General features: G+C 38.5%; 1 protein-coding gene across 1 annotated transcript in view; it reads left to right on the top strand.

The window, feature by feature from the left end:
- The window catches only part of Dlc1 (DLC1 Rho GTPase activating protein), a 355,052-nt gene that overhangs the window by 69,976 nt on the left and 261,299 nt on the right, over positions 1 to 23,777 (top strand). Inside the window, exons 3-4 of the mRNA XM_051182280.1 lie at positions 12,013 to 12,162; positions 17,794 to 17,931. Of these exons, the coding sequence (XP_051038237.1) occupies positions 12,013 to 12,162; positions 17,794 to 17,931 (288 nt within the window). The remainder of the gene's footprint in view (positions 1 to 12,012; positions 12,163 to 17,793; positions 17,932 to 23,777) is intronic.

Here is a 23,777-nt window from a genome sequence, read left to right as displayed (position 1 = left end):
AAAAAGATTTTTTCCATCTAGAAGTAAAAGTTCCATCACAACAGTTTGTGCTTCCTTTCTTTAGAAACTTTGATTTTCATAGCTTACTAGACATTATCTAGATGCTTATTAAATATTTAAACTTATGAACTCATTATTCATTAGTCCTCCTGTCTTGCTCTTCACCCTATTTTAGCACAGGAATTATTATTGTTGTTGTTGTTGTTGTTATTTTACATATCGATGCCAGTTCCCTCTCCCTCCCTGCCTCTCTCCCACCCTCCCACCCCAACCCCCCCCCACTCCATAGGTAGGGTGATGCCTTCTAGGAGGGGTCATCAAAACCTGTCAAGTCATTTGGAGTAGGGACTAGGCCCTCCCTCCTGCCTCTCGGTTAGGTTAAGGGATGTAGAACAGGAATTTTACTGAGCTCAGATATCATTTGGCCCAGGGATCTGCCTAACACCAGTGTTATAGGCATGCCATCCCAAATGTGGGTGCCAGGGATCCAAACTCAGGTCCTTATGCTTGTATAGTGAGAACTTTACCCTGCTAAGCCATCTCCTTAGCCCCAGTATCTCTCACTTTAATAGATTTCTTAAAGTAGTTTTATATGAGCAGAAGTACAAAGAATTTCCACATATCCTCTGCCTCCTATGCTGCATGCATAGACTCTTCCCAGGTCAGCATCCTGCACCAGGGTAATGTGCTCATGATAATCAGTGAACCCACAGTGACACATAAGTGTTACTTAAAGTCAAGTTCGTATTAGAGTTTACTATTGGAGTATACATAATGATACACACTATTATATGTCAAACATAATAGTTTATCACTCTCAAAATTCTGTTTCTACCTCTTCTTCATTTCTTCTTGTCTTGAAACTTCTGGTAACCACCTTCTTTTTACTGTCTTCTTGGTTTTACCACCATGAAATTCATGTATTTGGAATCAGAGATTCACTCTCCCTGCACTTAGTAATGCATCTATATTTGCTCCGTGCCATAGCTTGATAGGTTATTTCATTTTAGTGCTGAATAATAATCCATTGTTTAGAATATTCACCTACTGAAAGACAGTTTGGTAGCTCCTGGTTCAGGAAATCACTGATAAAAGTGCTGTAAGTGTTCATGTGAAAAATTAATATAAATAAGTATTTATGTGCAGGGTTTTAAAAATTCTGTTTTATTTTGAATAAGTATCAGGTCATTTGAACAAATACCAAGCATGTGTTTTCTAAATTATCTGTCTGTCTGTATTTCTGTTTGTTTGTTGTTGTTGTTGTTTCTAAAAATTAGCTTTACAGGAGGTGGAGAAATGATTTACTAGTTAAGGGTACTTGTTACCTTTACAGAGGACCTAAGTTTGATTCCCAGAATCCACATGGTGGCTCACAATTCCATTGGTCCAGTTTTAGGAAATCCAGCTTTCTTCTGACCTCCAAGGGTTCCAAGCATGAAAGTGACACACATACATACATTTTAGTAAAACACCCATACAGGTAAAATAATAGAATAAATGTTTCAAACGTTAAAAATTAGCTTTACAAAGTAATTTTTAATTGACAAAAGTCAATTTGGATTCTGTGAATTTATAAATTAACCCAAAGAAAATTAATACTTTAGCCACTCATTCAACAAACATTAATGTGTGATGATTTGTGCAGACTATTGCTCTGTGGTTCTTGGATTATTTAAGGGAGGTTACATCCTGATACCCTCTTTTCAGGGCTGATATTCCACTGGGGAAACAAACCAGACAATAATAAACAAGTTGAAAAATATGCTACAAATTTCACCTCCAGAGAAATAAATTATACCTTACCATTTGTTCAGTCTTCTCTTATAGCCTTCAATGACATTTCTCATGATTTTTGGTTTCCAGTGACTTTTGGTTTTCACTTCTAATCCAGTTATTTTCTACAGCTTTGTTGCTATGATGGTTCTCTTATTTTTTTTCTATTCCAATTTTAAATGGCTCCTAGCAGAGGACAAGCATGTTCTTAGGTTTATCATTATGAGCTGAATTCTTTGGTGGAAATAGATTATTAGGTTGTCAGACTATTTATTCTCCAGGGGTTTCAGGGCACAAACCGTCCTCGTTTGCACCACAAGCATTGTGTTTGGTTGTTGCTTTACTGTTGTGATGATCAAGGTATCAATCCCAATGCTGTCTGGCATGTGTGATAGCAAGCATTCCTACTTTGCTCAGTGTTACACAAATATTTCATTGCTTCAACGTTAGCCTCAATGCTTCTCTTAGTGGCGGTGACTTAACCAAGTTAAGAACACTGCCTTCTAAGTCTTTGCTAGTGAAGTCAGCTTTTAATATTTTTTCCTGTTTTTAATAACTTTTAGGTGGTTTTAAGCAGATTTGGAATGTTACAAATACCCAGTCTGCCATTTATTTTGTTTTCTTTTTCCTTTAATATATTATTATAAGGATTCATAGATTTCTTATTATGGAATCCCTCTACATTAGAATCTAACTCCATTGGCCCTCAATTTTGTCAGAAGGTCTTTCTGTGTGATCTGTGAGAGTGTTCACTTGCACACGTAGTGAATACAACTGGAGATCTGGTAAAACAGGGTAGCTTGCTTGGCCTTGTCTGCACCCTGTTAACAGGTAGAAGCTTTCAGGACTCTACACGTAAAGCTCAGTGTTCGAAGGAAGGCATTTAGACAGGAAATAGAAGGAAGAACCATTCAATATCCAGCTGATTTTCATTTGCTTTATTCTAATAACAATAAAATGATACAACCCATGTATGTGTGTCAGTGAGCTGCTTTTAATAAACATGTGTTTATTCTCGGTATCTAAATACATACAGATTTAAATGGAAAATACAACTTTTTGGGTCATCTGTAGAACTGAAGTATCTCACTGCCCTAAAATTATTGATGGGTAATTAGATAGCAGTCAGAGGATACAGATTTTTCCAATTCTACCATGACCCTCCCCCCCCACACCCTTTCTTTCTTCCAGTCTATCAACACTGAGATTCTCAGTGCTCTTAAACACTAGAGTGCAGCAACAGCAAGAGGAACAACAAGTTCTATGGGTGCTGGTTGGTTGTAGATGAGATGCCTGCCTTCCAATAAATTCTCAGATGATGTCAGTGTTGCTGCTGGCAGCCCTGCACCTAAAATTTCTGATCCATGCTCCAGAACAGGAATTGTCAACATTACCAAACTGTTGCTATACCTGTGCATTATTATCCCATAGATGGAATTCAAAATTCAAGCTAAGGACATAGTGATTCATATAAAGCTATGGTCGTTGGTTAATAATTGCTTGTAAGTTAAGAGATCCTTGTAGCAATGTTGGGTTTGTTTGCTTCTTTGCTTTGGTTAGTTGATGGTTTGGCTGGCTGGTTGGTTGTATTGAATGTTTCATGACAGATTCTCACTATATACTCTGAGTTGCAGTTGAACCTTCTATATAGCCCGGTGTGGCTCCAAACTGTCAATCCATCTGCCATGATCTTCTAAGTGTTTGGATTGTAGGCTATATTACCACACTTTATGGCAACTTGAAATGACAAATTTATCTGTCCTCTATCACCTGTTATCATAATATTGACACATACATTATTGAAGACATTCCACAAACAACTAAGGATTGTACAGAATATGCCTGGCAAGTAGGACAAATTTCATTTTACTTCCTTGAAGTCAACCAACTTTCCTCTTGAAAAACAGAATGAAAATTAAAGCTGTCATTCTTAACTTGCCTGGAAATGCTGACCAGAGGTGAATTACATTATCTTCAACTTCTGACTGTCATTTCATATGAAAATCTTCACTGCTCCCAAAAGGAAAAAACCAAACAGGATTAAATGACTTTCTAGTTCTTGAGACAGGATATTATTTTAAGAAAGGAAAGTCTTGAAAGAGGAATTTATTATCAAATGAAATGTATAACACTAATATGAGATTCCATACTACTCCAGCTGGCTGCAGATCAAATAGCTTGGGATGAAATGGAGCCAAGACTATTGCTGAAAGGTCCCTTTCTTTTATGGGTGAGCAAGGAGTATCACTGGCCCAGAGGAGCCAGGAAGAGGCATGTGGAACTGAAGACAGTGTCTGGGCCAGCGCCTTGAATTCTGAATCAGGAAGTCGTGGTTCTATTCCTGGCCCAGCCTTGCATTGATTATGGCTATCTACAGGAGGCTGGGGCTCTCTGACAAGCTAAGCATTCAGTCAATGTTGGATCTGCTCTGCCAAACGACCATGATTTGGAAGCGTCGGCTGTTTTCTTGAATTTTTTTTTTTTTTGTTCTCTTCCACATGCTTGGCATTAGAACAGAGCCAATGTGGGCTGGAGGAGACATTTTTCTCTGAACTTTATATTGTCTTCAGTCTGTATGATGTCTGGCGGTGGGTACCTCCTGCCTACCACCATGTGTGAATGCCTTCAATTCTGCTGTTTAATTAAGAGCATTTGGAGAAGGAAACAGTGGGGTTGTCTTCCCTGGGAAGAAGGAAAACAAAATCTCTATTGGTTAAACCTAACCAGTTCAGGGGCCACTGGGAGACTTGTATCCCAGAAACCATCATAATCAAATACCCTCACTGCCCATAGACCAACTATCTCTTCCAGCATAAATAAAGGGCATTGTTCTTTGAGTTTTCACCAAGGACAACAATTCGTATTGAATGAAGTTCTGTCCTTATCTGATGCCTCTTGTTTCTACTGACCTGTGTCTGAGAGAGCTATAACTAAAGCGTCTATAGCACCAGCAGACATTATCTACATTTTGCCAACAACTGGTTACAGTCTCAAGACAATATGATGTTTCTGTTTATGTCCTACCTTGGTGTGGGCTGGGAGAAAGGAACATATACTACACTCATGACTAGAGTTCAGTGCAGTCAGATAAGTATTTTGTCTTCATGAGAAAGGAGACTGTGGCTGTCCCTGCATATGTATGTTCTGGACAGGCACTGGATTACACACTATTCAGGGTTTATGAGCATGGAGATGCCCCTGCCTATCCCATGGCCACAGAACATGTATGGCTATATATTTAATTCTGGGCACCAACCATGAGCTGGATCATCGTCAGAATTATTCATATTCATAGGAGAATAAACAGAAACAATGAGATAATTTGAAAATGTGTCATATGAGAAATGATTTAAGGGAGTGAGGAGTAAGGGTACAGCTCAGGGATAAAGTATGTCTTGGCATGCACATCATCTTGGACTTGATTTACAACACTCCCCCGACTCTAGAACTATAAAGTAGAAACAGCAGAGTCCTCCAAATATTTGAAAGATAACTTCATATAATCCTTGTTCTGCCTCAATCTAGAGCAGAGGTTTTCAACCCTCTTGGCAAACCTCTGTCTCAAAAAAAAAAAATTACATTATGACTCCTAACAAGCAAGACTACGGTTATGAAGTAGCAGTGAAAATGTTGTGGTTGGGGGTCACCACAACATGAGGAACTGTATTAAAAGTCACAGCATTCAGAAGGTTGAGAACAACTGCTCTAGAGGAAGAACCTGGGACTTTCGGGAAGGATAGAGATCACCGCTACAGTGCCCCACAAACTTTAGCTTCATGAGTGTGAAATAGGTTGTGTCTTAGGAAACCAAGTAGGTAGCACGTGATGTAGCCATGCAACACTGAATGATTACTTTGTACAAACTCAGACAAGATGATGTCAAAGGTTCTGTGTTTCTATCTCCCAATGATATGCTTTGACTTTAATGAAAGATATAAGTATACAAAGCTGTTGTGTTGAAGCATAAGGAACTTTACAAACAACAGATAAAGCAAGGAAAGCTGACACAGAGAGAATAAGGAAAACACTGAATTGAAGTCAACAGCCTACACAGTACTTTATCTGGCAACAGGATCAATTGCTATGGAAAACAGGTGCACAAAATAAATCAAAGTCATTATTTCAACTCCTTAGGTTTCCTAAACCATAATTCCCATTGATTTAACAATCAGTATTTTTTATTCAAAACTATCATCCTTCTGCTGGTCCCCAGTACCTATCCCTGCAGATCCAATCACTACAGCAGTTCCTGAGAGCAGGTTTCAACCTCCTCCTTCAGCTCTGCCTCTGGTCATGTCTAATGATAGAATGGAATTCAGGAGATGTGACAAATGGACACTTTGTTTTTATCTGAAGAGCCTGTTACCCAAGACTTACCAACATATACCATGTGTTCACCCCTGCCTAAAGAATATGAACTGCATTACTCTCTTTTGAAATTGGTTACAAAGTTGCAGGTTTCTTTGTGGCGTTTTCTTAACTACTTCTTTTTGTTTGGAACCCATTCTTTGTCCTCATATCTTCTGTATCTCTCTACTCTTAGTATTCATACTTCTACTTTTGCAGGTTTTGTTACCCTCCCCTCTCCCCCAAAGCTTCTTTTGTCTCATGTTGGGCCCCTTTCTGGTTCTCAGCCTCTACCTCTACCCATTATCTAATAAATACACATATAGTAGGGGACAAGGATGCACTTAACAGAGAACATATAGTGTTTGTCATTTTGCATCTGGATGACCTCAGTATGTTTTCTGGTTCCACCCATTTTCCTGCAAATTGTATAATTTCACTTCTCTTTATGTTTGAAAAAAATTCACACTCTGTATGTGTTTCATAGTTTAATTTTCCATTCACTTGTTTATGGATATCTGGCTGGATTCCATTCCCTAAGTACTGTACTTAGAACAGCAACAGAATATATTATGTGGCATCTCTGTTGCAGGATATAGAGTTCTTTGACTGTATGGGAGCAATGACAGAGCTGGGTTATATGAGTGCTCTACTTTAAGCTTTTTGAGAAATCTCCACCCTGATCTACAGTAGCATAATCAATTCACACCCCTACCTTACAGTGAATAAGGGATCATTTCCCCCACATCTTCACCAGCATTTGTTGTCATTTGTTTTCTTGATGATAGCCACACCGATTAAGGTTAGATAGACTCTCAAAGTCGTCTTAATTTGTGTGTCTGTAATAGCTGAGGATGCTAAGCCATGTTTTAAAATGTTTACTAATCATTTATGTCTCGTCTTTTGAGAACTTTGGGTTTAGTTCCATAGCCCGCTTTTTATTGGAATATTTGTTTTCTTGTTGCTTAGTTTTTAGCTTCTTTGCATATTCTATGATGATGGATGGATGAATGGATAGATGGATGGATGGCTAGACAGACAGATGGCATAGGTTATCCACCATTCTGTAGACTGTCTCGTCACATGGCTGTTTCTTTTGCTGTGCATTAGATTTTTAGCCTCATAAGGCCTTCCTTGTTGTTGATCTTATTTTTTCACATTGGAAGTCACATTGGTTTTCCTATGAATAATCTGTTACCTCTCCTTAATCAATACACTGTGTGTGCAGTTCAGACCTCAGCAAAAGAAAGTTAGAACTTATTGATCGCATGACATTGCTGGGTGTCAAGTGTGTATTACGTTCCCAATGTCTTTTTTTTTTTTTTTTTTTTTTTTTTTTGGCCAATGTTTAAAAAGAAATCAAAGAGTTTATAAAACCCAGTGCATCACTCCCTGTGTCCTCCTAATGACCCTCCCTGCACAGGGTAAGTTCCCCTTTTTCAGTGACTTCCCTAGCAGAATCTGATTTGTATGGTGCCCGCTCTTTCCTTCCTTCCTCAACCCCGGTCTTGTTAATGACTGATTGCATCTCAGTCTCACCACCATTGTATCAGTCTTCCTTCCACCTGGAACGCCTGACTCTGCACTGCCTCCCCTCTTCCTGCCCTGCACCTCCACCTCCCTCCTTCTTCCATCACCTGCCTCTGTCTCTACCCCATCCTATCCTCTTCCCGTGCTGGTTTGTCTCTCAATTTCCACAGAAGGCTTTTTCCTGACAATAATATATCGTATTAACATAATATTTATTAATTTTATATATTTACATTAACATATTATATTAACTAATATGTTATATGTTAGTTAACATGCTATATGCTAATTACATATTCATATATTATGGACACTATATATATATGGACAGGAACACTGTAGTTATTTATTTCGTTATCCTATTTATATTCCTACATGACTTTCTGTTTGACTCTATTTATGAGTCTGTTCACTTTGAGTATCTGTTTTCTAGGGTTGATTAGACAACAGGAGTCCTGTCTTCTTTGCTGATGGATACTCAGTCCTTTAAATGATGCCTGACTTACAGCTGTAATGATAATTAAAAAGGAAAGATTAGATGTGTAGAGGCAAGTTTATAACATTGTAATTGGTTTGAAGGAGTGACATTATAGAAATCCTGAACTCATAAGTAAATAATTTAACATAATAAAATTCTTCTTCATGGACAATAATAGAATGGAATTAAATCTCCATTAAAGAACTGAAAAAGTCCAGAATCTGCAAATACATTATTGTATTTTCAGGCATAAACTATTTGCTGGAGTTTGGCCCTGGATATGTGAAAATGTAGAACTTCTTGAGACATTAAAACTTGAGTCTCAAAAATAAGGACAGGGAAATTTATACAAAGCACTAGATGTTTGGTCACTCTATTTTGGGAAGGTTTTATGGATGTATGGCATAAAAGCTCTCGACATTTTAGAGTGACAGTAATGGATGATAAGTGAGGATGTACCCATGGAGGGGAGAGAAAAGAAATAGGTTTTACTGTCTAAGAGAATATCATAGGGCAAAACTGGTTTTATCCTCCTGGCAGATCACTGAAGTAATTTGATGCTCAGCCAATGGATACAAAACATATTTTTAGAGTATAAGCTCAGTGTCCAGTTAATTCAAAGACAAATTGGTTTGGAGACCTTTGCGGATGGGTCCAGCATAGCTGTGGATACACTGCTGAATCCAACTTTCACTTAGTAGCCAGAAAAATAACAGCTTCTATTTGCCAAGGCTTCTGTGTTCATATTTCATGGCTGTATTGATCTCACCACTTTTCCTGAAAATGTGTTGCTTCTGTGGTGTATATCTTGATTCCATTTCTACTAGGTAGAAAATATGAATCATTGTCCTAGAGAATATTACAACTGAGATGTGATTGACAGCCAAAGAAAGCCACTTGTGAACATAGACATGCACAAATCCTCACCTTCCCAAATGTTTCTTTGACTCAAAATAGAAGGAAATTATGTAAGAAATACACCTGAACGGTAATTAAGGAACTCCATGACTCTGTACTAAGGTTTTATTTTCCATTTTTTTTGTTTGTTTTGATGTTTTTTTGAGCAATTGTAAGCAAATGATGCAATGATCTGTAATAGTTCCAGAATGTTATTTCAGGTTAGAAGCAGGATTTCACTGTGGAAAGAACTGCTTTGTACATTACAAAGTTCTATATCGTTATTGGATGAAAATATAAATGTGAAGATTTCATTCTTGCAAATATGGACACTTCTAACCCCAATAAGAAGTTGGTAATTTTTCTGTCAGTCATTCAATATTTCTCAAGAAAGGGGCAATGAGACTAAATCAAGTCATACAAGCTGCATAGTTTTCAGAATGAATTAGCAGATGTCCAAAAATCTCACTTTCATTTCAAAGTTAAATCTGTTTTTATGAAAAAAAGAAGTAGCCTTTTTCTTTTATATTAGGTTTTTTTAAACCAAGGAAAATTTGTTTTCAAAAGTAGGTTATCTAGCTTTGGTTGGCTCTACACCCATGTATATATGGGAAGCACTAACTTGACTAAGTGGGTTATCAAAACCTAAAAATAAAAAGAGCATGATGGCATATGTCTGTAATCCTAGCCCTTCCCTAGGGAGGCAGGCAGATGCAGGTGGGTTTTTGAGTTCCAGACCAGCCAGGGCTACATAATGAGATCTTGTCTCAAAACAAAGAAAAACAAATAAGAAGATATGAAATTGGTAATGGGAAGTGCTGTGGATAATATGGGGGGAGTTGAGAGAAGGAGTGGAATTTGAATAGTATAGTATTTTATTGTGTATAAAATTCTCAAGAATAAAGAAAAATGTCCAAATAAACTGTCTAATATTAGCTCAAGTGATGGTTAATACTGACCATTAATTTGACAAAATTCACCTGGGAGAAGGGACTCTGGGTATATCTGTGGGAGATCATCTTGATTAAGTTCCCTGAGGTGAGAAGGCATGCCCAACATGGGTAGCAGCATTCCCTAGGCAGAAGATCCTGGACTGTGTAACAGTAAACAAAGAACTCTGATCACTGGCGTGTGTGCCCTAATTCACTGCCCTCTGAGTATGGATGTATATGATTATCTGCTTCACATTTCTGATGCCTTGACTTCCTGCAGTGATGGATTATAAACTAAAATGAACCCTTTCTCCCCTCGAGAACTGGAAAGGAAAGTAATACAACTTAAGTAGTTGATTCTTAGATAAATTTAATATAAATCATTTAATCTTTGAAAGATTGTACTCTGTATCAAAACAATCTGTTTTAGCTTTGATATAAATATATCTATAGAATTAGAGTCCTGTTGAAGGAATGTACCTGTAGAATTAGATTAACCTATGGCGCCTCTGTTCTTGGGAGTAGTTTAGGAATATAAAAGGACTAAAATAAATGCCCAGGACTTGAAAGGTGACTCTGTTGGTAAAGTGACAGCCACACAAACCTGGGGACCTGGGTTTAGATCCCCAGAACATGTAAAAGCTAGGGGTGGCAGCAAGATTCTGTAACCCTAGTTCAAGTATACGAAGTTAAGTGGACCCATAACGTTCATTAGCCAGTATGTCTACCAAATTGCTTTGCTTCTGGTTCAGTGAAAAGCAATGTCTCAAAACTAAAGGTGAAGGGTCACTGAGGAAGATATCCAGTGTCCATCTTAGGCCTTTATACTCACCTATACCTGTGTGTATACATCCATGTTACCAAGTACAGGCACCACAAACAGACATAGAAGAGAGAAGAGAGGAGTGGGTGGAGCAGGGGAAGAGCAAATAAGACAAAAAGTCATATTCGTGTTCATTACTTCCATCATTTAATAATAATTGTTGCTGAGGCAAAGATCCACCATAGCATCCTCTGTGTGCATATATCTGTCCCATCATGACCTTGTTTTCCCCTCTTCAGTTTGGCCTTGAGCACTCGTTTTAAAGTTCATTCTCCTCAAACAAGTATCTCAGAGATATGGGAAATCAGCAACCTGAGTCATAAGTGATGCTTTACATTGAGAGAAATAGACCTAATTCATTGCATCTCTCAATAGGCTGTCTTCCCAAAGAAGTTATTTTCTTCACTCAGCATCCTACCCAGCCCTGACTTTTGCATAGCACAAGGAATTGAGATTTCTGATACTGACTTGATTTGACCACACAGGAACTATAGAGTTATCACTAAGTAATTTTACAAGGACAATAGAAGCTTTAGTTTCTGCTTGAAGTCAAATTCTTTCCAAATTTATGTCTAAATCCAAGAGTGTTAAAAAGAACAACCCTAGTCGTGTGTGTGTGTGTGTGTGTGTGTGTATGTGTGTGTGTGTGTGTGTGTGTGTGTGTGTGTGTTATGTTGTTATGGGAGACTCTTTTTAGAGTGTGTGTAAGAATAAAAAGAGATTTAAAGAGGAATGTTGCCCTTGCCATAGTTGAAAAGTGTTTTTATGCAGAAAACTACCCACCACACAAACTAAAAGCTTGCCCCATTTATTGTTTTCCTATATTCTTTCCATACATCAAATGATATTGTGGTGCGAATATTCTCTCACATGCATTCTTAAGTACAAACTCAAAATTACTAGAATTACACAAATAGTACACTTGTACTTTTAGAAAAACTTATAAATAAATTCTCCCAAAAATGCTTATTTGAAAGTTGGAAACCTGCACATGTACTTGTAGTCATTCTGCTTCTTTTTCATGTGTTGAATATTCATGTAAAATGCACTGTTGGCAGCCTCTTCTCCATGAAGGGTTCATTGATGACCCACACTAGACCTTCTCTTCCCTGTTAAATAAAAGACTGCCCATTATCCAGTGGCCTTTTTGTCACTGTGAAGAACAGGAACATTTTATTCTTTTTTTTTTAAATGGCCTTTCAGATTCAATAACAGCTTGTTCTGTTCCTCAGGAAACAAGGGACGATCGAGACAGGACGCGGCTGGACTCCATGGTGCTGCTAATCATGAAACTGGACCAACTAGACCAAGACATCGAGGATGCCCTCAGCACTGCCTCTTCTCCATCCAGCACCCCAACAAACCTGCGGCGGCATGTCACTGTGAGCTCGCTACTCCCTGCTCTTTTTTTTCCTGGAGAAATAGTGCTTCTCTGTTTCTGTCTGTCTGTTGTTATTAGTGTTTGTTTAACTTCCAAAAAAAAAAAAAACCTGTGGATTGACCCTCAGGCCTTCCCCACACTAGGCAAGCAATCTTCTGCTTCCCTTTATCATCTGTCTCTACTTTGAGACACAGACTGGGCAGGCTGTCCTTAAACTCACCATGTAGCCCCAACTGGCCTTGAACTTACTACCCTCCTGCCTTTGCTGTTTGAGAAGCTAGGATTACAAGTCTGTGCCCTCCAACTCCAGTTAGAATAGGTCCTCTTTATCTTGTATGGTCTCTCTTATAAGTGAAAATTTTTGATAATGACATCTACTAATAAATGAAGCAGAACCCCAGAGAGATCAGTCAGTTTTTCCACAAGTCACACAGAGAGTTCATAGACACATGGATTACAATAAAAAAAAAACTTAACATTAAAAAGGACCTTAGGAAATTCTACTTCTTGGGGATTAAGCCCTCCTTGCTGTAGTCGTTTGACTATATTTACTACTCTTCAATGACACGATGCAGACATTACAAATGCTATGTCTATCTTGATAACTACATTATTCCTAGTTCTTCAAATTATGATCAGTTATTTCCAAGATATAAATTCTTATTCTATAAACTCACACTTCATGGGAAAAACATATTTCATAAGTGTTTTCTACATGGACAGATGGATAGAAGGCTGATTGGGATGGGATGGGAGGATGGATTGGTGGATGGATGAGTGGATGCTTTGAGGTAGATAGTTGGATAGAAGATGTATGCATAGTAGCTCTTCCAGTTTCATGTTAAGTGGTTTGGTTTATGTATTTATAGAAAACATAGCATAGAGGTTAAATATAATTCAGCCACAACATATTTCAATTAAAGGATTTTCATTACACAATGGTAAACAAATTAATCAAGAAATTTATATTTACATGAAATTCAAAATATAGAGTATCACATATACAGTTTGGCACACTTATTAAACAGAATTCTTTGGTACCTAGTTCCTTACTTAACATAGTTTATTGATTCTGAGGTAAAGGAGCAAAGGTCAACATGAGATGGATGGTATGCACATAGACAGATGTCTTCTATCTATGTCACCACACATATTCCTCATACTGTTACAAGATGAGTAAGACATATATAGAAATTGATTATTGGATGTGCAGGAGTTGGCACAAAAGTAAACCCAGACAGACTTAATCCAGGTCTATAGCCTTCTCACAATGAGAAGCTGATATCTTTAGATTAACAACCACCATAATAATCATCCAACTGATACGAAACTAGATTTCAATCTTGAAAGCTGATAAAAATGAAATTTTCATTTTTGGTATTCTTAATAATTTTTCTTGTCCTTCAAGATGCATTGCAAATGCTTTCTTGACAGTGAGTTGTACCTAAATAACTTTCTCAAAAAAAAAAAAAAACAAGAAAACAAAAGACTAGTCCTTCTCTCCCTAATGTTGTCTTAGTTATTTGCACATAGTTTCATTTTAGCAAAGAGAAAGGGAATCTAAGTGGGAGAAATGCAGTCAAAGCAATGTCCTAGCAGCCCATAGGAAGGGATGCTTTGATTTGATTGACATAAGAAGAAAGGACAAAAGTTTCACATTCATTTTTCTCTAGGACCTTTAAAGGCAGAAATATCTTGTTGTTCATGAGGGCATAGGACTTGGTACCTCTTTTACCATTCATGGGGTCTGGAGTATGCATTTTTTAAGTAGTTTTCAGGAGTAAGTTGTTATAATCTTGCCTGTTTTTTAATCTCTTCACTCTCTGTTCAGTTTTTCTCAGTCCCCATATATTAAACAGAAAAGCACAGTTCTACAAAACACTTTTGTTTTGACTCCATTTCAGTAAAGATAAACAAACACATGAACTAATTAATATACATGATGACTTGATCATTTGTCTACATCTATGTTTTGCATTTCTACAGAAATTGTAAATTGGACTTTAGTGTTTCATACACTATCTCATGGAATATTACCATAATTGTTGCCACTCTAAGCATAACATCTGTTTCTAAGATCTCAATTTACCAATGGAATAAAGCAAAATAGGTCAGCAGAAACAATACAAATGCCAGTGACTGAAGGTCTGTTTTGGATCCCTGGTTTATAACTGATCACCAAAGATTGTTAAGAAAATTGTCTATTTTTTCAGTGGTAGGTTCGTGTCACAGAGATAGACACACACTAAGATTAACTGATAAACTCATAGCTGGTTAGGGAGACAGATGAAAAGACATACATACACAGACTTGTATGGATCTAGCCCAGAATACGCTTGGCTATTGTTGATTCTCTTCTCTTTCCTTCTACACTCATATCTGACACTGAGCAAAACACAAATAATATGCATCCCTGAGCCTTGAAACTACTTTTCAATCTCTACAGTATTCTGGGTGGCCCTTGGTCTTTCTCTGTGCTCATTGGTATTCAAAACTAATGTTCATATCATCTCTCTGCATTTTGCATGCTCTTTGATAATTGTGCCATGGAATGAAAGGATTCTGATGTCATGATTAGGACTTTGATTGTTCTCCAACGAGCACTAACCAGAGAGAGACAAGGGAGAAACTTCCCCCACTCTCCCACTCCACCACCAGCACAGTACACAGTGAAACAGTGAGTCTTAACGTTAACATGCCCACCCTGTTTAAGAACACTTACAAAATCCCCAGAATGGATTATCTCTATAAAAAAGACTATTAATAGGGACAGAGCCTGGGATTATGAATAACAACTTTCATGTGAAATCAGTCTTAAAAAAGGACTTAGATGAAGCTGCCTAGAGAAAACCTAACAAACTGGCTAAAACCTAACAAACTGGCCATGCCCCTGTAGATTCTCCACATCCCAAAATCTGATTTGGTATTTTGTGACCCCAAATCTTGACCTTGTCTGAGCATCCCACTGTTTGCCAGTCCCTTAACACCTCCTAACTAATGAGAGAAATCTCCTAGAATGAGTGGAAGGTGGAAGAGGGGGTGGGGTTAGAGGAGAAAGCAGTAATAGTGTATGCTAAGCTTTGCATATTTTGCTTTACTTGCTCTCTTGGTCCTGGTGATGAGCATTGTGAGTCTCAGGAAGGATGAGGGATTTGTTAGAGGTCACGCAGATGCGGAGTGAGAAGTTTGCCAAGAGTCACACAGCCCATGAGAGTCACTTCCTCATCTGTCAGAAAAGCCAGCTCTCATTCTGCCACACTGTAAACATTCCCAAGATCTTTTCTTCTCATCAGTGACTCTGAGTTTGAGTCACTAATTGTTGTTCACGTGAACGTGTAACCAAGTTGATGTTCATAATATTTTTGGGACACTTCAGCCACACTGTAGAGAATCTAAAGAAATACATAGGCTAAGGCAAAGTCACTGGCCTTTTGATGGAGTTTGGGCATTATTGAGCGTCTTTCAGTCTTCTTAATATTCCAAGTCCTTCCTATGGTTAAAACTATGCAGGACACAGTGTTAGTGTTCAGGCATCCATGCTGACCTGTCCTTGGGGTTCTGACAGGACATGCCCTCAGCTGCAGCCACTTAGAGCACCACCTGTGCACATTCAATCTCTCTCTGCCTCTCTCTTCTGCTGCTCCCTAGGAGGCCAGGCCCCCTTCTACCCCCCTCTCTTTTCCCATTGACTTTCCCTAGTTAAAAAAAAAAAAAAACCCATCCAAGCTCTGTCTTATTGTGTCATCCTCTTGTACACCACTTTTTAAAATTACAACATATAGTATGTCAGTATACAAGATGAGGAGAGAGAGGACATTGCTCTTTTTCATTCCTGACATAAACACAAAAGCTTTTCTTTATTTTTCGTCAAGCATCTCACTGTATCAACTCTTTTGGGACCCAAACTTTCATATTCTTTTTACCTAGTTTGCCTTTTTTGAATTGATTCTTGGCTACTTTTCCATCAACTAAATCTGTCCTCCCTGCCCTGGCTTTGACATCTCAAGAGTAACTGCATTATTCTTAACACTTGAGCTGGCTTTCCATGTCGGCTTTCACTGCTCCTTTGATGTCTGCTGTTTCTCCCATTACCTCCTCATAAAATTATGTTTTGTGGACACCAATACCCCCTCTTCCTAATTTTGCCCTTTTATTTATTTTTCCTACTGAATCTTTATTTATTTTTCCTACTGAATCGCTTTGGATATTCTCCCTAGGAATCACCTGGCTTGCATTGCTTTCTTCTTAATAAATATCACCCATGATGCCTTACTTCATGATATGAACATCTGTGTTAAAACAAACAAACAAACAAAACAATTCCCACTATTTTTTGCTATAGTAGAATGGTATGTGCACCTCTTCCATGGAAAGGTGGATAATCCACCACAATAGGAACTCCTGTGAACTATGTATATTCCATCCACCTGACATGGTGAAAACATGGGGTAACAATGACACTAGAGAGCCTGATTGCCCCACAGGGCATCTGATGGATTGCAAGAGCAAAGGTGGGCAGTGTATCAATAACTGGGTCGTGCTCACCATTTAGTTTGCTTAAGATGGTTAAGTAGGGAGTGAGTGAGTGTGAGATCTCAGAAGAGTTGATTGTGATTTCTCACAGTGGTGAGTGGAAAGGGGGATTTCTACAAGTGTCTTCCTACCCACTGCCCTGTAAAATTTCTCCTTTCCTTGTACTTCAGGCCCTCAGCAGACAATACAGTGGATACTTTGTGAGGTTGAGCTTTGAGGTCAGGACCTGAGATTTAATAGCAGCTCTGCCATTGAATGTGAGTTTAATCCAGAGCTCTTCCTTCAGTCTGGGTGTCATTGTCTCTCCAGGGATGACAATAATACCTTCCACACAGGAAGAGCAAGCTGAAACATATATAGCTGTAAAATGTGGTTTGTGCAAAGTCACAACCCAAGACTGATACATTGAAAAAATATTATTTCACCTCATATTTACTGTTGTGTGGCTAGAAAAAAATAAAAGACCGCACTGTTAACTACTTCATAACTCATGGATAGGAAGCCAGAATAAATCCAAAAGACCCCTGTTATTTAAAAAAGGCAAATTAAATGAATTATCACTCATGACTGTATATTTAATGTTTATAAACTACCCTGTTTTTTGCTGGTGTCTAATTCATATTAATTCAGCTTGAAATTCAAGTGAGCCATGTTTTATTTAGGGTAAAATACGATTTGATTTTTGTTTGTTTGCCTGTCTTCGATGCAAAGACATAAAATAGTCTGATCTGAAGTCAAGAAATTTGGTTACAATTATGTGCTTCACACATCTATGTGTGAACACACACATGCACACAGGCACACATATCTTAAAGAACACATTGTCACCATTCATGCTCATTAACATGCTAGCTATCTCTTATTACATTCCATCTTTGGAAAAGCACTACATACATTGTGCACTAAGACTGGAAAGATGTTTTCTTTTGGCATTCACAAGGCCCTGTGAGGAAAACTGAAAGGTACCTCACCTTGCCACCCTGCGATGTTATGAGTTACTGGCAGTCACATAAGGAATGAAGACTGATTGGAGAAAATGGGCATGTAGGGGGCACTCATGTACCTTTCTTCATGGCCGTGCATTTGTTTTTTTTAACAGGATCTAGAATCAGGATCCGAAAGCGGAGCAGATATTGTCTCAATAAATCAGACACAGGCGACTCTGTCTTCTAATCCTGACTCCATCAATCCATTATCCACTCCAGGGAGCAATTCTGGAACCAAACCCAAGACCATGGTAAGTTGTAAAAAATCCCAGACCAACAGTCAGTATTGCTGAACTTGAGGTAAGCTTTGATAGCCCGCTGTTCAGTGTGGAAAAGAGATATTGGAGTCTAGGCTGTATCAATTTGATATTATTTACTTAAGCATCACACTAAAAAAATGTATCCTGTTTATTTCTTTAAATGGCTATATAAGTAGTTCACTAAAGTAAGCCCTGAATCCAAAATTATGCTGAATATATGGTCCATGAATTCTGTCGCAGAACTTTAAACAACCAAGAATGTAAAATGCAGAGATGAGTTTTCCTGTGTTGTTATCCTGATCATAATACATACTTGTTAGAAAGTCTCTGAGCTTCAATGATGGATGAATGGATTGGTAAGATGTTGTCCAAGATGGTATGATGATATGCAGAACCTCAGATGTATAAAATCACCCCATCATATTGTGTGGGTATTCAATGATGTACAACATGGAAAGTCTAACATTTAAAGGAGTGTAAGCCACTGTCCTGGTTGCCCTGATTGACGGACTTTACAGTGCCATCTACATGAATGGAAAGGAGACTTTCCACACGGTAGCACAGCATGGTCAACTCTAAATGAATGATGCTTTCCTTTAAGGAGAATGTGAAGTGCAGCGGGAAAATAGTGTTTGACTCTAAAAGGTAACATTTATGGGGGAAGTAATTACTGCTTCAAATATCTAAAGTCCACACAGTTCCAAAATAGCCTCTCCTAGTTCGGTGAAAATCACAGACCCGTATTATTTTCTTAATCCCCATGTTAGCTTAACACAGATAAATGAGTTTGAACTGTTTGTTTTCCTGTCTTTAAAATAAAGGCAGTTCTAAAATGGGACTAAAAGAATACTCTGAATTTAAGATGTGGTAGATTCTCTGGGATTTAAAGAGAATCAATGCACACTGTTGACAGAACAGATGAGCTTGTCCTCAGTATTTACATGGGTAGGAGGTAAATTGCCTGCTGTCATTTATATCCAGATCAGTTGATGGTAAACATCTACTACATACCATGCACTGTGCCAAAAATTGGAAGGAAGAAAAAGACTCTGAGAAATAATATGCTACCCACAACTTTAAATGGTTTCCATTTTAGCAAAGGAGAATAGGTACTTAAACAGCGAAATGTAAGGAAATGCTCCAACATTATCAGAGTGCTACATATGCAGGGAATAAAAGACATGGGCAGTGTTGGTTTGGGACACAGTAAAAGAAAGACAGTCACAGTAACATGTGGTAATAGGCAAACTCTAATGGAATGTTGTTCTTTTACTTCATGATAAACATTCTTGGCTTACCATTTTATCAAGGTTCTTTAATGTACTGTACAACCCTGTCATGCTGTCTTTGTGTCTTCAGTGGCTTAAGCCCTTCATGTATAATTTAATGTAAAGATGCTACATGAAAATGTATGAATCTGGACACTACAGGTTCTTTTGTTTCAGTTTGGTGGGATTTATTCGTCTTATGTTTTGACTGAAGTACAGTATTTATGGTATAAAATGTACTAACAGTAAGGTTAATGGATTTTCTCATCTGTAGAAATCTAGTCTTGCATAGTTGTGTGCCCATGTGGCTGCCACCCAGGTCAAGACAAATTCTGTGGGACACGGTGATGCTGGGTCTGGATTGTACACTCTCCTGTCACATTTTTTCTCCATCTATCCGAAAATTATATGATTAAAGCAAGTGGTGCTTATAGCTAGTTTTTCAATTCATTTTACATTTTCTCTAAAGGCTTTGTTTGATATGTATGTTTATTTGTGAGGTATACTATTATAATTTAATGTATGTCTGTAGTGTGCCATGATCAAATCACCATAACCTACATTTGTCTGAGAGCCATCACATTGGGACAACAACCTTAAGAGCTAATTGAGAATGGCTTGGGTTTCAAAGTCTCAAAGCCTACCCCTAATGACACTCCTCCTCCAACAAGGCCACACCTCCTGGTCCTCCCCCAAACAGATGTATGAGCTGGGACCAAGATGAACATATTAGTAATACTTTGAGTTGATGGGCATGGGATGAATCCATTTTCTTGTGTGTGAGCTCTGCAGTTTTTTCTATTGTTTTATAATTTTCATTGTGGAGATCTTATTCCTTTGTTTCAATTTTATTGTATTTATTTGTCTATTTTTGTGCATGTGTGCATAAGTCAGAAAACAGTTTTCTAGAGTCAATTCTCCCCTTCTACCAAGTATGTCCTGGGTATTAAATTCAGATAGTCAACCTTGGTGGAAGTTCCTTTACCCCATGAGCCAAGTTGCTAACCCTAATTTACTTCTTTAGTAAAATTTATTTATGAGTAATGTATTTTTGTGAGGCTTTGGATATGATTGTTCTAAATGGTATTTTACCAACAATCCTACCCAGTTATGAGACCTATAAATCACAACCAGAACTAATATGGCTTGATAACCATATTCAGTAGTGGCACATATACCCTGGTGGTAGTTTACAGCTCTCTAATTGGACTTAAGAGCCACTCAGCAAGAAGTTGGGCCTGTTACTGAAAACCTAGACAATTGCCCAAAGCTGACGAAAGTTAATGAATCTTGGAGAACAACCTACAACCACCACTTTACTAAAATAGCATAATCATTAACTAAAATTTATCATTATACCCCAAAAGAATTATAGTCCCCATCCCTTTTCAGAGAAAATTTTCTTTAAAAAAAAAATCAGCCATTTATTATCAATACATAAAAATGCGAGAGCAGAATCAGTCTAGTATTGTAGTGAGCAGAAAAACTGAAAACATTACAGGTGTGTATGAATGTGAGATGATGGTTTATCTTCATGCCTTGGCAAGGAGCTTCTCAAGTTGCCTGGTGCCACAAAGATTCTAATAATGGTGATGGGACCTAGAAACTTTTAAGCAAGTTGGTACAGAACAGCTTGGAGTATAACCTGAACAACCTAAGGGACCTTTAGAATTAACTAGTATATCCTAAACAACCTAGGGAACTTTGGGAATCCACCAGAATCGACTGTGTAATAAAGTGAACAGCCAGCCTCAGATTGAACATATCACAAAAAGTAGAAATAAAGGCCATATATGGGTTACTTCAGCTCAAGGTAGCAATAATAGCTCTAATTCAGTGAGTTGAATTCAACTTCCACTATTTTAATTATTACTGGAGTAAAGATAAAATAGATGATGTGAAAGCACCAACTCATGGAAGGCTGGGAGCTGAGGGTGGGCAGAGTGACACCCAGTCATATATCTGGTTCCTTTAAAGAGGGACTGAGAACAGGACTTCCCTAAAACTGATAAGAGACGGGCAAAGCAAAGCCTCAACAGTGTGTCCCACTCTGTGAGTCCTTGCTCATTTATGGATGGCCAGTTCAAGGCCAGTCTTGATATTTTAACAGTGTTGGTGACAGTTACAGGATGCCTTTGCTCAGTTTAAGTTTTAATGGAGGGAAAATGTCTACCATGATCCCATAGGGGTCACTTTAAGGCCAAATGGAAAAGGCCAGTCTGCACACCATAGTCATTTTCCCACCACTGCCATGACAGAATCAAATAATAACTCTCCCAGTCTGACATTTACTTGTCAATGGAGTTCTCCTCTTTAAAGGTTGTACATATGCTGAGGTAAAGAAGGGGAAGTGAATATGTGTAATATATCTAACATTGCTTTATTGGTTGGTTGGGTTTTGTTCATTTCTATTTTTCTTTCATTAATTTTTTTGTTAGTTTGGTTTGTGTAAATAGATCACGATTTCATTATCCCTTCTGCTGTTGATGGCCATCTAGTCTGGTCTCTTTTCTTTGCTATTGTAAAATATACAGCAATAGCACGAGTATAATGTGGTGAACTCGGAGGATGCCCAGGAGTGGTACAGCTGAATCATCTGGTAATCTTAGTTGTGTTTGAGAAACCTCCATACTGATTTCCATAATGGCTGTACTAGTTTACATCCCACCACTATAGAATCAGTTCTTCCTTTTTCCCACACACTAGCCAACTTTTTCTGTCTGTTCTATTGTTGGTTCAAAGTGGTTTGCATTTGCATTTCCCTGATGGCTGTGGATGTTAGACACTTTTTTTTTAATTTTATTTAATTTTATATAACAAAGTCCAGTTAAATGAAAACAAACATTTATACACAACATTTGGGAATTTGGGTGTCGTTCTTTCCAAACTACTTCCTGCTGGTAAGGGGCACTGTCTTGCGGGAATTCTAAGAAGATTCAGATATCCTGGCTATAGTCTGTAGGGCTGTTTTGTCCAGCTGTTTTGAATGTAGGATCAGCTTGTACTCTGTTTCAGGTGGTCTGGCGTGATCAAACCACATTAGTCTGGAAGGAATCCACATCTTTTCATTTTCTGTGGAAACGAAAATAGAAATCCTTTTCCCCAGTAACTTGTCCTTGAACTTAAATTTTGGAGTCAAAGCATTTTTTTAATTTATTATTTTACATGTCGATCCCAGTTCCCTCTCCCTCCCTCCCTCCCTCCCCTCCAGCCCTCCCTCCCTCCTTCCCTCCCTTTTACCCTCTCTGCCCTCTCACATGCACTCTAACCACCCTCCCCTCCCATCCCCCCACCCCAATTCCATATGTAGGGGAATGCCATCCAGTTGGGGTCATGTAGATCTGTGACAGGTCCTGTGAAGTAGGGACTAGGGCTTCTCTCCTGTCTCTAGATTAAGGCAGTTATCCCTCCATGGGGGATATGTTCGCAACGTCCTTTTGTGCACCAGGGATACATCCTGGCTCCACTGTCTGAGGTCTCTTAGACTGCTCAGTCCTTCTGGCTGAGACCCATATTCAGGGGGGGCCTGAGTCAGTCCCATGCTGGCTTCCCAGCTATCAGTCTAGTGGCCCTTAGATCCTCCTTGTTCAGGTAAGCTGTCTCTATGTGCTTCTGCCGCATGGTCTTTTCCTCTCCATCTGCTTCTGGGTTCTAGTTCGACTCAGTGTTTATGTATGGGTGTTTGCTCCTATTTTCAACAGGCATTAGTTGAGGGCTCCATGGAGAAGTTAGTTGTTGATCTCACTCTCCGGGAAGGGCATTTATGATAGCCTTTCCACGGGAGCTGAGATTGTTACTTGGGAGCAGTCTTGTAGTTCTCTCGACCTTTCTTTGTGTTCAACTTTATCTTCAAACCAATATTGGCTCCCTCTTTTATGTTCTCTCTCTCTGTCTCTCTCTCTTTCCTATCTTCCATTCCTAACCAGGCTCAATCCTCCTGGTCGCACATGCCTTCCTCTCCTCCTCCTCATTTTCTCCTACTTCTCTCTCCATTAGCTGTCCTCCCCCACTATACCTGAGGTCTGGGGGACTTGTCCCTTCCCAGTTCTGTGAGGGACTTTATATGAATCTCTTAGAATACACCTTGTATCCTAGTTCGTCTGGTGATGTGAATTATAGGCTGGTGATCATTTGATCTAGGTCTAAAATCCATATACGAGTGACTACATACTGTGTTCCTCTTTTTGTGACTGGGTTACCTCATTCAGGATGGTTTCTTCAAGTGCCATCCACTTGATGTTAGACACTTTTAAAGGACTGTTTTTATTTATATGTGTGGTGGGGGTTGGGGGTGGGCTGTAAACATCCATACGGGTGTTTGTAGAAGCCAGACTGTTTTGTATCCTCTGAAGCTGTATTCAAAGGCAGTTGTGATTCATTTGATGTGATTGCTGGGAACCAAACTCTAGTCCTCTGAGCCATCACTCCCGCGTGTTAAATATTTTAAAAACACTTATTAACCACTGCTATGCTTCTTTTGAAACCATTGCTTCATTTCATCAACCTGCTTCAATTTTAATGAATACTGTTAAAATTAAAGACTTTTAAAAACACTGTTTTATAATACCA

The sequence above is a fragment of the Phodopus roborovskii genome, unplaced genomic scaffold, assembly GCF_943737965.1.
Source record: "Phodopus roborovskii unplaced genomic scaffold, PHOROB, whole genome shotgun sequence".
NCBI classification, from domain to species: domain Eukaryota; kingdom Metazoa; phylum Chordata; class Mammalia; order Rodentia; family Cricetidae; genus Phodopus; species Phodopus roborovskii.
Note: the sequence above shows the minus strand (reverse complement) of the source record. Positions and strands in the feature narration are given on the sequence as shown.